This window comes from Trichoplusia ni, chromosome 22, assembly GCF_003590095.1.
Source record: "Trichoplusia ni isolate ovarian cell line Hi5 chromosome 22, tn1, whole genome shotgun sequence".
Classification (NCBI taxonomy): Eukaryota; Metazoa; Arthropoda; class Insecta; order Lepidoptera; family Noctuidae; genus Trichoplusia; species Trichoplusia ni.
In genome coordinates this window covers 3076196-3091181 of record NC_039499.1, presented here as the reverse complement: position 1 = coordinate 3091181, position 14986 = coordinate 3076196, and the positions used below count along the sequence as shown (strand labels likewise).

The 14986-nt window shown below is 35.1% G+C and overlaps 2 protein-coding genes across 2 annotated transcripts; one reads left to right on the top strand and one right to left on the bottom strand.

Annotated features, from left to right (window-relative positions):
* Nucleotides 1-3086: 3086 nt before the first annotated feature.
* LOC113504406 (kynurenine 3-monooxygenase) lies at nt 3087-13734 on the bottom strand. The gene is made up of 10 exons (XM_026886663.1): nt 13545-13734; nt 9972-10041; nt 9488-9681; nt 9142-9190; nt 6972-7059; nt 6545-6716; nt 4046-4297; nt 3717-3947; nt 3346-3507; nt 3087-3202 (listed from the first exon to the last, which is right to left on the bottom strand). Exons 1-10 carry the CDS (start codon nt 13593-13595, stop codon nt 3119-3121), a joined length of 1353 nt encoding a protein of 450 aa, XP_026742464.1. The 5' UTR covers nt 13596-13734; the 3' UTR covers nt 3087-3118.
* Nucleotides 4306-6537, top strand: LOC113504405. Its single transcript, XM_026886662.1, has one exon. It carries the CDS (start codon nt 4686-4688, stop codon nt 6528-6530), a length of 1845 nt encoding a protein of 614 aa, XP_026742463.1. The 5' UTR covers nt 4306-4685; the 3' UTR covers nt 6531-6537.
* Nucleotides 13735-14986: the final 1252 nt, after the last annotated feature.

The window sequence follows — 14986 nt, the reverse complement described above, 5'->3', positions numbered from 1 at the left end:
TATTTGAATAGAGATGAATTTAACAGTGGAAATTATTTAACACTCGCGCACACTGGGCCCATAACCTATTGAATTTTAGGTAGGGGCCGACAATAAAAACACTCAGTCACCCGTAAAACAATTTTATATTTCCTCTTTAAAAAAAAAACTTGGAAGCAACACGTCTGGATCCTACCACACAGTATGACAGAAAGAAAGAATGAATGCGTTAGAGATTGATTGAAGTTAAATACCAAGATGGCAGCTCGAATGTATCATTCTAAGAACTGTCAATCTTTAGTCAATACAAAGATTGTTTTTTGCAATCTCAATTGAATAAATCAACAATAAAAAATGTTGAAATAATAATTCTATTGAGCTTAAAAAGAAAAAAATGAAATCTTTCAATACTTGGTTCTATAAAGACTAAGCTAAGTTAAAAAAAAAACTTAATTAAGATTACGTTGTAAATACTAGCTTATATTTAATGAATTTGCTGCGGATTAACTAAATGATTAATTTTAATCTTACTTCATTAACCCATTAGTTCCTAGGCTATACATTATTCGATACTTTTATAAATAGAACCCAAAATACATTGAAAAGTCATTTGATCGAAACTAACTGAATGAAGATGTGCGTCAACATGAGTTAACATAATACAAGTGAAAGGTCTAATCACTTCTGTTGAAATGTGCACGTCTCATAGTAGTGAAATACTGCGTAAGTAAAAAGTTCATTTAAAACAAATATTGCATGCGAATGTTTTTTATCGTGCCAGTACATGTTATTTATTAAAGGCATATTTTCTTTGTGGTATTACGTTTATAGCACTTACATACTTGATTCTGACAGCAATTTATTGTTTCAGTTATCCGTTTCCTAATAATACTCCATTGTTGTTTCTACGTGATATCGTCCAGTTACAAAGAAAGCGACGAACCCTCAGAAGACTATTTGCAAATTAGCAACGATAATATATATTCTAACGCACCGAATGACTATCAAAACAGACGATCCCATAGAAAGAAACATAAAAGTAAACATAAAAAACAATCGAATGATAACAACAAAGATGATGATACAATAAAAACGATCAATTTCTCATGGCCCAAGGACGTTGCCAACGTTTTAGATTTAATTATGGAAAAATATATAAATCCCATAATATCAGTCATAACTGCTCCACCTCCACCACCAGAACAGACAACTATCTCGTATGTAATACAAAATGTAAACACGTCCCGTAAAAGGAGAACCACTACTGTTTCTAAGTCTTCAGTCACGAATAAGAGGGAAAATGTCGCGACCAGATGGCAGAAGCCACGTTATCGGTGCACGATTATATATCCGTATCGCTGTAAATTTATTAATGACGATGGACAGAACTATTCAATTGAAATCAATCCGCAAGCATAAATATATTTTGAATTTGATACGAAAAAGACTATTTTTGAACAAGACCTTACGAATATAATGGGACTACATAACAGGCAGTGTATAGAAGAAGCTCAAAAAAAATCAGGCTTAGCATTCATGCACTTGACACTTAGTCACAACTGTCGTTTACGTTTTCCGAAGTCCGAAATGTCACCTATTATCTTAAGTCTAAAATAAAACGTAACAGACACTAAATAAAGTTACGTAAACCAAACCATCACAATCATAAATTGCGTACGGTTTATACCAAAAATATTATTCTATCTCCAATATTCGGAAGCCCAATATCCCCACAGCTCACTAAAGCAGCGGCCGACAGAGGAACGATAAATTTTCATTAAAGTCACAGTATGTTCGCCATATTCTTTTTTATTTCAAATCGGGCTCCAATTAATTTGGTGGGAACACTTTCGATTCGTCGAGGGACGAGGTATGTGAGCTCAAAATCTGGGATCCTGGGAACGCCCCGTCCGAATACCTAGATTGGTATTCCGAGATTTTTATATTCTTTTTGTGGAAGTGTCATCGCTGGACTCGAGTAAAATAATAATGACTGGATGACGAGTTCTTGACGTTTATAAATTGGCTAATGTTCAAATTTATTTTGAAGTATTTCTTTAATGACTTTTCTATTTGTTTATATTGAGACTTTTATTTAAGTATTTTTGCCGTAAACATTTACCAAAATCAACATTTAGATGCCACAGAAAATGAACGCATCGAAAATTCAGTTTCGTTTTTCAAAAAAAACTATTATAAACTACTCTGAGCTCTCAGGCCGTACCCATCAGGATTATAAAGCATACAAGTAGACAAGCCTCACTCATTTCACGTCCCGTTTCCCTCTTGTTAAACATCCATTACGGTGAACGGAGCTGAGCACAAGTTTCACTGCATATTGAATGAGCAAAATCTCGGCTATTATCCTATCCTGGGGGTCTACTATATCCTCTTAACCTAATACAACTCGATTTGTGGATAAGTGACGCCGCTCTACGTACTGTAATGCGCTGTCACGTTCTCACGACTACAATAATATTACTATAGGATGTGGTGGTAGACCCCTGAACAAACTTGCGTTTCAACACTGAGTGCTTTTAGTTTTAATCTTGGTTGAAATGGAAACAAATAGAATAATCGGACGATGGAATTTTTCATTCAATATTTCCGGATTCTGATGCAAAAGAGCTTAAATTATATTGAAATTATGCTGGGATTGAAAACGTTTTATAGGCGGATAGAGATTGCAGTTAAAAAATGAAAGGTCAGATCAAACTTTAAGGTTAGACCAATTGAGTTATCATCAAAACCTACAAACGTCTTTAATCTTTTCAAAGTATTATACATTTTGCAGGTAAGGTAGTTTTCTCAGTTGACTATTGACTTAAACAACCGTGAGACTAAAACTAGAGTGAATAGAAAAACGCCCAAAAATATAAACTGGAGCAAACCTATTTATTTTTAAGAAACATTCTTTGATTGTGAATTGAGTTTATTGTACTTTCACTAGGTAATATGAATAAATGTTGAATCTACTAGCCTAAATAAATCGTTAATGCCTTTTAAAATAAATATAGCAACTAGAGCAATAGAGAGTAATTGTGTTGCTAAGAACTTTATATCAGTGTTCATAATGATTCGACAAAAGTGAGAAAAAAAAACAAATATAAATTAAAGCATATAACGTATACTTTTATTATTACTTTAAATATTTTAACTTTAATGCAAAAGCACCGCCTACTGCCGCAGCAAATCCTCCAAACGTGAAGAACTTCTTCAGTAACTGTAGAAATAAAAATAAACAAAAGTAAATACTCATACAAATCAGAATCAAAAAATTGTTCTTGAAAACCGTGATACGTATCATAGGATTTATTTACTAAGTGAAAAAATCCCTCGTTAGAGATTTTAGTTTCTAAATCTTACCCTGTCCTGCCATTCACGGTTCTTGATGCATTGACTGTAAGGCATCGTTGAGAATGTCACAGAGTTGTACAGAGGAACCCAGAAGTTAGGTAGTAGCCAAAATATGAAGTCATCCACAGCTTTCCGAATGAGGTACGAAGGACGAGTTACTAGGTCTCGCATCTGAGAAAAGTAAGTAGATTATTACATTTCATACTATAAGTATCAGCGAAAAAACTACGGATTTATCCAATTTTCTAGAGCATACAAAAATCGTATGAGATGAACAGAAAGAAGGCAAGTACGATACCACCCTGAGATCAGAAATAACACAACGTGAGCTTAATAATAAAACATCACAAACATCAACATCAAATAAATGAACCAGTTACCTCAATATAATTATACATAGCTAAATCACTGATAGCAAAGGTATCTTCCCATCTGGAATTAGAGAACTCTTCTAGAATTTCTGCAAGGTTGTCATTATGCTTCTGGAAGAGCTGGTCAAGTAAGGTGCAGTCTTCGAAACCTGCGTTCATGCCCTGACCGTAGAAAGGTACCACGGCATGCGCCGCATCTCCTATCAGCAGAGCTTTGTCTTCCACGTGATAAGGACGACACTAGGGTAAAACAAAATATTTTACTACTAGATACGCAACTTCTTATGTCTTCTTGCAACCTTATAAACTAAGTTTGAACTGAAAGTGTAGTATCCTACCTTAATAGCGACCAACGGAGATGGGGAACCAGCGAAAAAGTCTTCAATAAGCTTATCTTTGCCAATCAAATCAATTGAATCCGGGAAGTACTTTTCAAAGAAGGCCAAAAGCTTTTCTTTAGTGTCTAAGTTTTTAAATTTGATGAAGGGCATGAATAGGGTCACTGTCCAAGAACAGTCCTGATTAGGAAGCGCAATCATCATGAATTCCCCTCTAGGCCAGATGTGAAGATAATTTGCGGGCATCTGAAACTATAGAAAGACAGGTTTGTGAAACTGCATATTCAATCAAAGTATTTATTTAAATTCATATCAATCCACGCTATATAATCATGAAAACATTTAACACAATTGATGGTAGGCCTAAAAAACTGTTATTATTGAAAACCATAGACTTCTAATAGCTCTTCCAATTGTCTTCAAAATAAAAACCTCATAAAGGAACATCAATCTTTCTCGAAATTAACTTCGATATTCACTTAAATACAAAGCTTCATACCCTTTTAATCACATCCTGCCACTAAAACGGTCATAAATCATTATGAATGGGGAGAACATTTATCATTGAAATTTCAACAGATTCGTTTTTCTACAAAATTAGCTTTATCAATCGCGAAGTACACCTGACGTGTACACCACGATGGCAAGAACGTTATTTCTACGGATTTTTCTACTCACTTTAATAAAATTTGCCAGTGGTCTACAGTCAGATGACTCTCCACGTTTGCGTACCTTCAAAACTTATCATTTCTACAAAACCGCACCATGCGTGCTTTATATCTTAACAAAATACTTTTCATGTGGCACAGTAACCACATTTATAAACCCAGATTTAGGTATAGACCCACTAATCGAGAGACTGAACAGTGAAGAATACTGTCAAAGTGTTATTCTGAAATCATTTCAAGACCGAAGTGGCTTTATCCTTACAAATGTATACGTTATAACCGCATACGAATATGAAGATATGGTCTCGGGTTTGCTTTACTTGAAGAGGGACAAGTTTTGGAATCCAAGGGCAAAATTTATAATTACAATAAAACGGCTAAAAGACGAAGAAGTTGAGTTGGTTTTCAGAAATCTGTTAAAGCACAGAATTTACAGTGTTGTTGTCATACGAAATATGATATCTGATGCTACCATTTATACGTACTACCCCTTTCAAAATAACAAGTGCGGCAATATATTTAATGAAGCGGTAATACTTGGTACTTGCGAGGACAGATCAAACATAACAGATTATTTTCCAACAAACGACATTACATTACTCAAAAATTGCGTTATCAGAATAGTAGCCAGTGACGATGTCCCTAATTTCATTTCGCCATCAAGCAATTTCACTGTGTATGGAAAATATGTATCTGGTTTGGATCAATACCTTTTGGAAACAATTGCAGATAAAGAGGGTTTCAAAACCCATTACGACATTTTCGATGTGGAAGAAGTGGAAGGAATAGTACTGCCAAACCTGACTTCAACTGGACTCCTCATGTACTTAGATCATGGCATAGCAGACATTGCCGCTGGTGGATTCGTGCTCATGGAGAACAGATACCAATTATTTGACTTTATCTGGGGTTTCAACTACGCCAGTTACTATTTGTATACTCCAGCTATTGGAGATCAGAAATGGAAACAAGCCTTCAAAGAATTTGGAGTAGAAACTTGGGTACTGATATTTGCCTCTTTCTTATTAGTAATGTTCGTTTGCATCATCTTGAAAAACCTTCTTATTGATGATACATTTTCAAGTTTAAACTTATGGGGATATTTTTTTGGAAACGCGAATTCAGGGTTGTCAATAAATAAAACATTCAGAATTATAATTCTCTGCTGGGCTTGGTTTGCGTTTTTTATCAGCAATTTATACAACACAGCTTTATGCAGTTTAATAGCTGTTCACGTGCATGTAAAACCACATATGGCTAATATAGATGTTTTGAAAAGCTTAAGTTATAAACCATGTATTAGTGACAATACAAGGATGTACTTTATGTTTGCCTACAATCAAACCTTGCCCGAAGGTGAATATATTCACGACTGTACCTACACTGATGGATCTTTAGCATACTCTGCGTCAACCAAAAACTATTACTCTATTGAAATGGAGTACAGTTATAAACTAAAGGAATACGAATACCTGGATATTTACGGGAAACCAAAGTTAGATGGTTCGGTGTTCACAGACTCTCAAATTATCGTCATGTATCTAGTGCGCGGATTTCCTTTCATCGAAAAGTTCCAAGACTATGCACTCCGTTTGTTTGAATCTGGACTAACAACCAACCATTTGAAGTTCATAAACTTGAGGAGTTTTAACGTCATGCAAAGACATCCGAAACCCTTCGAGCAAATCAATCTCAATGATTTGAAGGTACATTTTTGGATTCTCATTGTGGGGCAAATTTTGTCGTTCATTTGCTTTCTTTTTGAAATTTGGTATAAGTATATAAAGCAGGATAAGGTGTTTAAGAAGATTGTGTAAGGTTGATTACTTACGCCGCCATTTTCGTCCGGTGGTATGCACAGCTCTAGGTAGCCATGTTCAATGTATTTCTGGCTGTAGTCGAAGAGTGGCTGCTTCATCATAGCCTTGCGGACGGCGGAGAAGGCGCCATCAGCTCCGATGACCAAGTCAGCTGTCACATGTACTGTTTCATTTGTGTCCGTGCTGGAAAGTATAAGTAAGAATGACCGCATTGTCATAATTTTGTACACTTTTCACTACAATCTGAACTCAATATTGTTCGGGACTAGTTTGGAATTAATAAAACTAATGCACTTTTGAATGTTTAAAAAAAAGAGAGATTTTATTTCTAGCCACATTCACTCAGTTTCTACTACTATGATGTGTAGGTAGCACGTCTTTCGTAGTACCTAAGAAGTGCAAACGCTAAATATATTATTTAATCAGGTAGAAACTTACTTGAGGAATGTTAACGCTCCTTTCCGTAAGTTTGCTTCAACTAATTTGTGTTTAAAATACCTCTCGACATTGCTGTAGTTTTCTGACTCTGTAACAAAGACAACGACCGTAAAAGATAAGGAGCTTCTTTATAAAGTCTTTGAGAAGCCTAGGCGCTTACTCTGCGCATCTTAGCAGGCTATAGCCGTCATTGTGTGCTTCAAACACGGTAACGCACCATGTATAGCACCGTCTCGCTTTATTAGGTACATGAGTTAATTAGTAATAAGTAAGTCTTAAAGAATGTACGGTGTGAGTAGGTATTTATTTCTAAATAATGATATCATCATTGACCCAAATGTTGAGGGAATTTACCAATTTTTTTGTCCTGCAAGACATTTCTGCTAATACTACCGGAATTCATATTGTCACAAAAAAAAACGTGATCCTAACCAATACGATAAAAATTGATTAAGAACCCACACTTCATGTATACAAAATCATTCAACTAATAATCGTTGTTTTTATGCCAATACTTCTAGATGTTTCTCTATTATTGCGAGTTCTTTTTCTGGATGTCAATAACATCAGCTCGATAATTGCGGGATCACTATCAGTAAATGTCATAACGTTCACTCATCTGATATAATTAAAGTCAATATTTTCATCAACGTCTCACGTAATCTTTGTTATCATTCATACTTCTCTTCTATGTCCAACAGTGGACTGCTATAGGCTGACATGATGATGATGATGATGATGATACTTCTCTTCTTATTCAATAGCCTGCACAATGTTTTGATGCCTTTTTGTACTAGTCAACCCAATCATACTATCTTCTTAATTTTTAATTCGTTATTTATTTATTTATTTATGTATATTAATCCAGGTTATTTATTTATTTATTTATATACAAAGAACGGCACATAATACCACTTACACTTTGCTTAAAAAGTTACATTTTAAAACTTACTCTTTTACTATCTACAAACAAGATTAGTAAAAAAGACACAGTACCCTAACTAATTATTTCATCCATTATTCATCTCACAAAACTTCAAACATTGCAACATAAAAAATCGCCTAGCACTCGAGTCTCTCGCGAACACGTCACACTTTTGTATTGAATCCAGGAAACGGTTTAACAATTTCAAAATGCGTGGACCGGCGAATTATTAAAATGATTAAAATTAAAAATTGTAATGATTATACTATAATGATTTTCATAAAAAAAATCATTCACAACCAGATTCGTTTTCTTCTATTCTTAATTCTTCTCCTTAATCTTAGGGACAGGCCGTTTTCGCTTCCGATATGCAGAAGGAATATATTAATATGAAGATTTAATAAATGCAAAAGCGATTTTTCCCCAATTATCATTTGTTTTATATCATTTATCTTACTGACTTACAACAACGAAACCTAAGATACACAATCGTAACATACAAACACACTTATCATGACGTTAAATTAACTTATTTTGTTTGTATCAAGGTCTCTTTATCAGCCTCTGTTGTCTCTAGAATAAAACGTTGATCAAATAATAATTATTATCTGAATGAACCATTATCATCTACTTGGGTAAATATGAGTAATATTATACATACTGTGAATGATGAGCAATGAAAGATGTGACTTCGTAAACTATTTTTTATATATTTTAAGTAATATTAAGTAAAAGAGGTCATTATTCTGTATAAAGGTGCTTAAGAAACTAATCAAACTACTTAATAAGTCAACAGCATCATCATCATCATCAGCCCATCTCGGCCCTCAGCTGGACATGAGCCTCTCCCATGGTACACTAGTGAAGTGGGACCGATGTATTTTTAGTACATATAAAGTTATGTTATACTTACTAACATTCTATCTAGGACAGTAATCCATGAACGTAGTCTTCACAAAGTTTCAAACACCCTGATGAATATTGAAGCATATGACTTGCACGTCGATCAACCTATTTTAATATCATTGTTCTATCTATAGCCACCGATCGTTACATCAATCATACAAGCTTGCTGCTATTCTAGCAGGACAATGACCCACACTGGATCGATGATTGATCAGTAGCTTCGCTTTCAACATGACGGCTATTTCAGAGGGATTCACCTGATACCCGGTACTGCCATAAGAATGTCTTATCTAAAGGATATAAAGTTACTGAATGTATGTTATGTAAAAGTTAAATTACCTTGCAAAAGCCTCGCATTTAAGTAGTTTCTGCCAACGGAGTAAATGCACTGAAAAGATAATAAATATTGTTTATTATAACTTTTGGGAGCTTAAATACGGGACTATCGGGTTAATGTGTTCTCCGAGGAGCGAGAGTTTAAAGATCTCTCACTAAAAGAACAAGAATATATTTTTTTGCCATGCGAGATTGATAAATTCCCCTTTGCTCTAAATGGAAAATGGGCAAAGCGAATTCAGCAACCGCTTCCAATTAATTGACCAAACGAGGATAAGAACCACTAAAAACAACATCATGATATTTGACTACATGAGCACAATCAAGTGGTTAGACAGATTGAACAAACCTGCTTGGTCCTAGCATCGTATGGTATAGCGTAAGTAGACCCGTCCATTCGGTGAATCCTCCTTGCTTTCATAGGGATCCCATGTTCCTCGATCATGTGTGTCTCGACGCCCACATCCTTCAGCGCTCGCCTCCCGCGCACTGATAACGCCAAGTTTATTGACCTTCCTCTCGCTTGAGGAGTGTATCTGATATCTGGAATGAACAAATTTTAGTTAAGCTAAAGATAAAAGAAGCAAAAGGTCTGACTCACGCAAAGGGAAATGATAGCCCACGAAGAGAAGGTTCAAGAAGAGGAGACAGGATGAATTAAGGTCTGGCTAGAGAGATCGAATAAATACTATGTATTGAAAACAAATAAAACTGAAGAAATAGTATTCTGATCAAAGTGTTGCAGGGAATAACACTTTCACGGCTAAACATTGAATCAGTTTTGATGAAGTGAAGGAGGAGTCATATCATGATCTAGATATTATTATACTAACCTTCACGAAACTCATATAGGCGAATTCGATGTCCTCTTTTTGCTAAATATAAAGCTTCTAGAGATCCCACCTAAAAATAAAGAATATTAATAAATAAACCATGGCATGCAAACTTCTGAGAAATACACGATCATCATCATCCTAGCCTTTTAGTAACTACGTTGGGGTCGGCGTCTAGTTTACCAGATGCAGCTAAGTACCAGCGTTTTATAAGGAGTGACTTCCTATTTGACCTCCTCTAACTAGCGGTAACGACTGTCAAATAATATATATAAAAATTAATGCCAGGACCCTCAATTTAACGCGCCTTCATAAATACGCATCACATTCACGGACTGCAATACTATTGTACACTTTTTGACTTGGAATCGCAACATGAGTATTATATTAAAACTTAACTAAACTCTACAAGCTGTGGAGATATTTATTTATTTAACTATCGTGAGTATGCATTATTTGTTACGGAAAATATTCGCTGTTGGTCGTAATCATATTCGCAATCAATCTTCTGGTAGTATCCGATCGAATCCTACAATCAAATCAATTACTACGCACGTGCACATTCTATCTTTCGATCTTATAATAATACCTACTTTAAAATGAATTCAACCTGAATAATGCTTGAATACTGTCCGTCTGTAACACTTAGGTGCAGCGCAGACGACAGACTTTTTGTGTGATCGAGTCAGCGGCACTCAAAAAGTCTGCAAGGCGCGACTGTGCGTTACTGCATATAATTGCATAGGTTCTATTTTCACAGACTAAAAAGTGCGTCACGGATAGTCTGTCGTCTGTGCTGCACCTTAAACTGAGACGCAAAAGCAACAGCAATCGCCTGCGACCCGTACTTCGTAATGTAGAGCCGAAATTGTATCTGCCTGTCTAAACGTCTTTCGTTAAAACTTGGCCTGCAGGGTTGATTATTAAAATAAATAAATATAGGCTATTTAATTCGCAACCACGTTTAACGAGCAGACCCGCGGGCAAGAGCTCATAAGCGATATCTTTAATTTGCTATCGGCTTGCCTCAGCAACAATCAATTAATATCAACAGCGGTAATTATATAAAGAAAAAATACAAGAGTATCAGTTAAAAAACTGATAAAACTTATCTTACGTAGGTACCTTCTTTGCACCTATTTATCTAGATACTTATATTTAATTGTTAAGGTATCTATATTAGTTCGTGTGTGTAATTAAAGATTATTTTATCATCATCAAATTTCTTTTTTTTGACATTCCAAAATACGAAGATATTCATCGTCACCTTGAGCCTTTTTCCAACTATGTTGGGGTCGGTTTTCAGTCCTAACGGATGCAGCCAAGTACCAGTGTTTTACAAAGAGCGACTGCCTATCTGACCTCGTCAACCCAGTCACCTGGGCAACACGTTACTTTTTAATAAGAGTGGATTTCAGAATTTCTGGCTTCTAACTACCCGTAACGACTGCAAAGGATGTATAAATAACCGGTGGGAATAACAATTCATCTTTCCTTCCGAAACGCAGAGCAACTCGTTATGACATAGATGGTCACATATCCACAGACCGACCCTATCGTGTAGCTTAACCTGCGATCAATCAACTTGTGCAGATGTACCTTAGCCATGAGCCTTTTCGCTTACTCCGCTCAGATACAAACATTATCAATCTGAGATTGAAAAAAATACATAAGTATCACAAAGTCCACAAAGGTCGATATGTTAAAAAAATAAAGATACCGTGTTACGTAAAGCGAACAAATATTGATTGTTAATAATCATTCATCGTGGTAACTGAGAATTTAAGTTCTATATGTAATGTATGTATGTATGTATGTACGTCTAACTAAGTACTTATGTTAATATCTATACTATCTATACTAATATATAAAGCTGAAGAGTTTGTTTGTTTGAACGCGCGAATGTCAGGAACTACTGGTCCAAATTGAAAAATTCTTTTTGTGTTGAATAGACCATTCAACGAGGAAGGCTTTAGGCTATAAAACATCACGTTATGACTAATAGGAGCGAAGATACAATGAAAAATGTGAAAAAACAGGGCAGTATAAATCATAACTTATATCTTCTACCCACGGGGACGAAGTCGCGGGCAACAGCTAGTTATAAAATAACTTAAAAACTATAAATATAAAAGCTACATGTTTTGAATTCACGCTATCAATGCTAATAATGCTATCATCATTAAGATCAGAGCAGCAATGTGAAATGTTATAGAAATGAAAATGGAGAAATAAAAATGAATAACTAAATTGTTAAAAAGGAAAATAGTATTGAAAAAAAAGTAAGCGATGTCCGTCTATCTTTTAAAATTGACACTTCAACTTTCTTTCGCAGTCTGCGAAAGAAAGTTGAAGTGTCAATGCAGACTAAGTCGCGGGCAACAGCAACTACAAAATGTAAGAGTTGAAATTATTTCCTTCCGCTCCCTGGAAAATCGTCATAGAATTTCTCAGCCCTGGGGATGGTGGCTAGGTATACCAGGATCGGCTTAATCCTCTTCAGCCGTGCACCCTTCCCTCATATGACAAGAACGCAAAGTAAACTATCACTTAGTATTTTTTATAGATAAACCGAACGAACAACTGGGCATATTCTGTGTGTCAGTGTATTAATCTCTACCTCGAAAACACATAAGCAAACGATGATTTTTAGACTTGATGTTATTTTTGTCACCAACTACTCCACGTGGATAATAACGTTAGCATATCACACAAATCTTGACACGACCTTGATTCAACTACCAATTTGATCCGAATAAGAAAACCGGTCAAGTGCGAGTCACGACATTGAGGGTTCCGTACAAATAGATTAAATAAAAACAAATAGCAAGAAAATTACGACTGTAACAACTGTTGCTTAACGTCGAAAATAAAGATGTTTAGAATACAACAGAAATACAGCATCTGTGAATATTTCACTGTTCATAAGATAAACCCAGGGAAAGGTGGATATATCAGTAAGGGTTCCGTTCTGATTTTTTATGTGAAGAACTCTAAAATCACAAATTTTATTTTTTTTCGTTTACATGACTAAGTAGATCATAAATGCATTAAAACCGTTAAATGTCACACATGTCTCAAAAATCCTTTTCAATTCACACATTTGTTCAATATGAAATTAACATAATATAATGCGATCAGAATCACAAATATCTTGATGTCTTTTTCGCCGTTATAATCAGCTTTTTAAATCAAATGCATTTTTATCAAAGACAAATATCTTACAATCTTATCTAGAAACAAACAAGACTTTTTAAAGATTTTAATGGATCCGTACAGAAACAGGTAGATAGTCCATTAAATTATTTCAAGGGGGGACAGGAAACCTAGATAAGTAGCACAAAAAATACGTTACGTAGATAGAAGTGTATAGTGATAACATTTCGTATTTTGTGTGTTTTATTTTATGTGATAACAGTCTAAACATTGTTTGTCAAACAAACAAACCGATAGACAGAAAAAAGGAATCTTAAATGGGTTCCTCTTCGGTACGGCATCCTAAAATGCCAACAATTATAGAAATTCCGGATAATAAAAGACGGTATTTGTAAAAATAAAAACAACATAACATACCAATCCCCCGCCAACGACAACCACATCCAGCTGTTTTTTTTGAATGTCCATTCTGTAAAGCCATGGCTCCACTTATTCACAAAACTAAATTCGAACAAAGTAATGTAAAAAAAATCGAATTGAAATAAATTATTGTTGCACTAAAACTGCATTATTAACGGACGACGATGCTCGACTATTGTGCTTCAGAGCACTAATGAATAATGAACTCCTAATCTATACGATGTTGAACAAATTCTCGTGTAAGTGCGTCACAAGCGTCCTACCAATACGGTTTCAACTTGACATTTGATCACACAACGAACTCAATAGGAAGAAATTAATTATAGATACGCGGTGTGTGTACTCTTTATTGATATTAAAGCTGAAAATAGAATTTCCCAAAACACTGGTAAAACTGTGATAGGAACTTTTGGAGTATTTTTTGCTTGAGTAATATTATTGAAATGTATTAAACATTTAAATAATAGCAGAATATAGCCGTGAATTTAGCAAAATTGCTTTTTCAGAAAGGACTTTTTATTTTATAAGATTTTTTTTCTAAGCCCTTCTTGTTTACTATTATTCTTTAAATCTTAATTTTGCGGGCAGGCAAACCTGCGTCCGTAATTAGACAACGAAATTGACATTCAAACCCAGTGCTATTGATGAGGTTACATTGTAGCCAATGTGGTAGCTCTTACTAGTCCTCTAAGAAAAAATATAAGAAACAATTGTCTCTCAATTTGAACATTGAGTGTAATCTAACACTTGCTAGATTAACAGATTAGAAGTTCGATCTAGTTACGAGATACTTAGCCACAGTGTTATTTTACAGCGGATCAACTAACCGAACGATGTAGTATCGAAATTTGAGGATTAATTTAAAGTTCTATGCGAGTGTACTTACTTAAGGTACCGATTCGAGTCATGAGTTAATAAAACTGGCATTGTTTTTTTTGCTACTTGTATATTTTCGATTAATGAAAGGAGAATGCGTCCGCCTTCACAACCTTCTGAATCTTCTCTGCTATAACCAATGGCGTCAGGATTCTCCGTTCCGTGTTGCCGAAAACTAGTAGGGCAAGGTAACACAGGCTACCCTATGCAAGCTACCTAGGAAAGTCCTAACACCGCCAAGTTAATAAACATGCAAAAATGCAAGGAAACACTTATCCAACACAAAATAGAATGTAATTTATTGCTAAGAAACTTATTCAGCGTGAATAAGGAAGCAAATAGGACACTACGAAACATGACACCTCGCCTACCTATATGAGCTAATTTACACGAGAGTGCATATTGCCTCGCGAATAGAATGTGTGGTTAACCAGCCGCAGCAGCCTTTGATGGAGAAAGCGCGAGCTATGTAGTTCAATTATTCTCATAAGTACGTTAAATTAATAGAGCGGAGAATTTAATAATACGACGCCTTTTTGGTTTTGAGAAAATGCACGAACGAA

Bases quoted from the DNA above. Each gene is read 5' to 3' on its own strand.
- LOC113504405 (XM_026886662.1), top strand. From the start codon at position 4,686: ATGGCAAGAACGTTATTTCTACGGATTTTTCTACTCACTTTAATAAAA.
- LOC113504406 (XM_026886663.1), bottom strand. From the start codon at position 13,595: ATGGACATTCAAAAAAAACAGCTGGATGTGGTTGTCGTTGGCGGGGGA. The intron at 6,717-6,971 runs GTAAGTTTCTAC...TATACTTTCCAG, and splicing joins GGAGCGTTAACATTCCTCAA to CACGGACACAAATGAAACAG. The intron at 4,298-6,544 runs GTAAGTAATCAA...GTCTTTCTATAG, and splicing joins CACCGGACGAAAATGGCGGC to TTTCAGATGCCCGCAAATTA.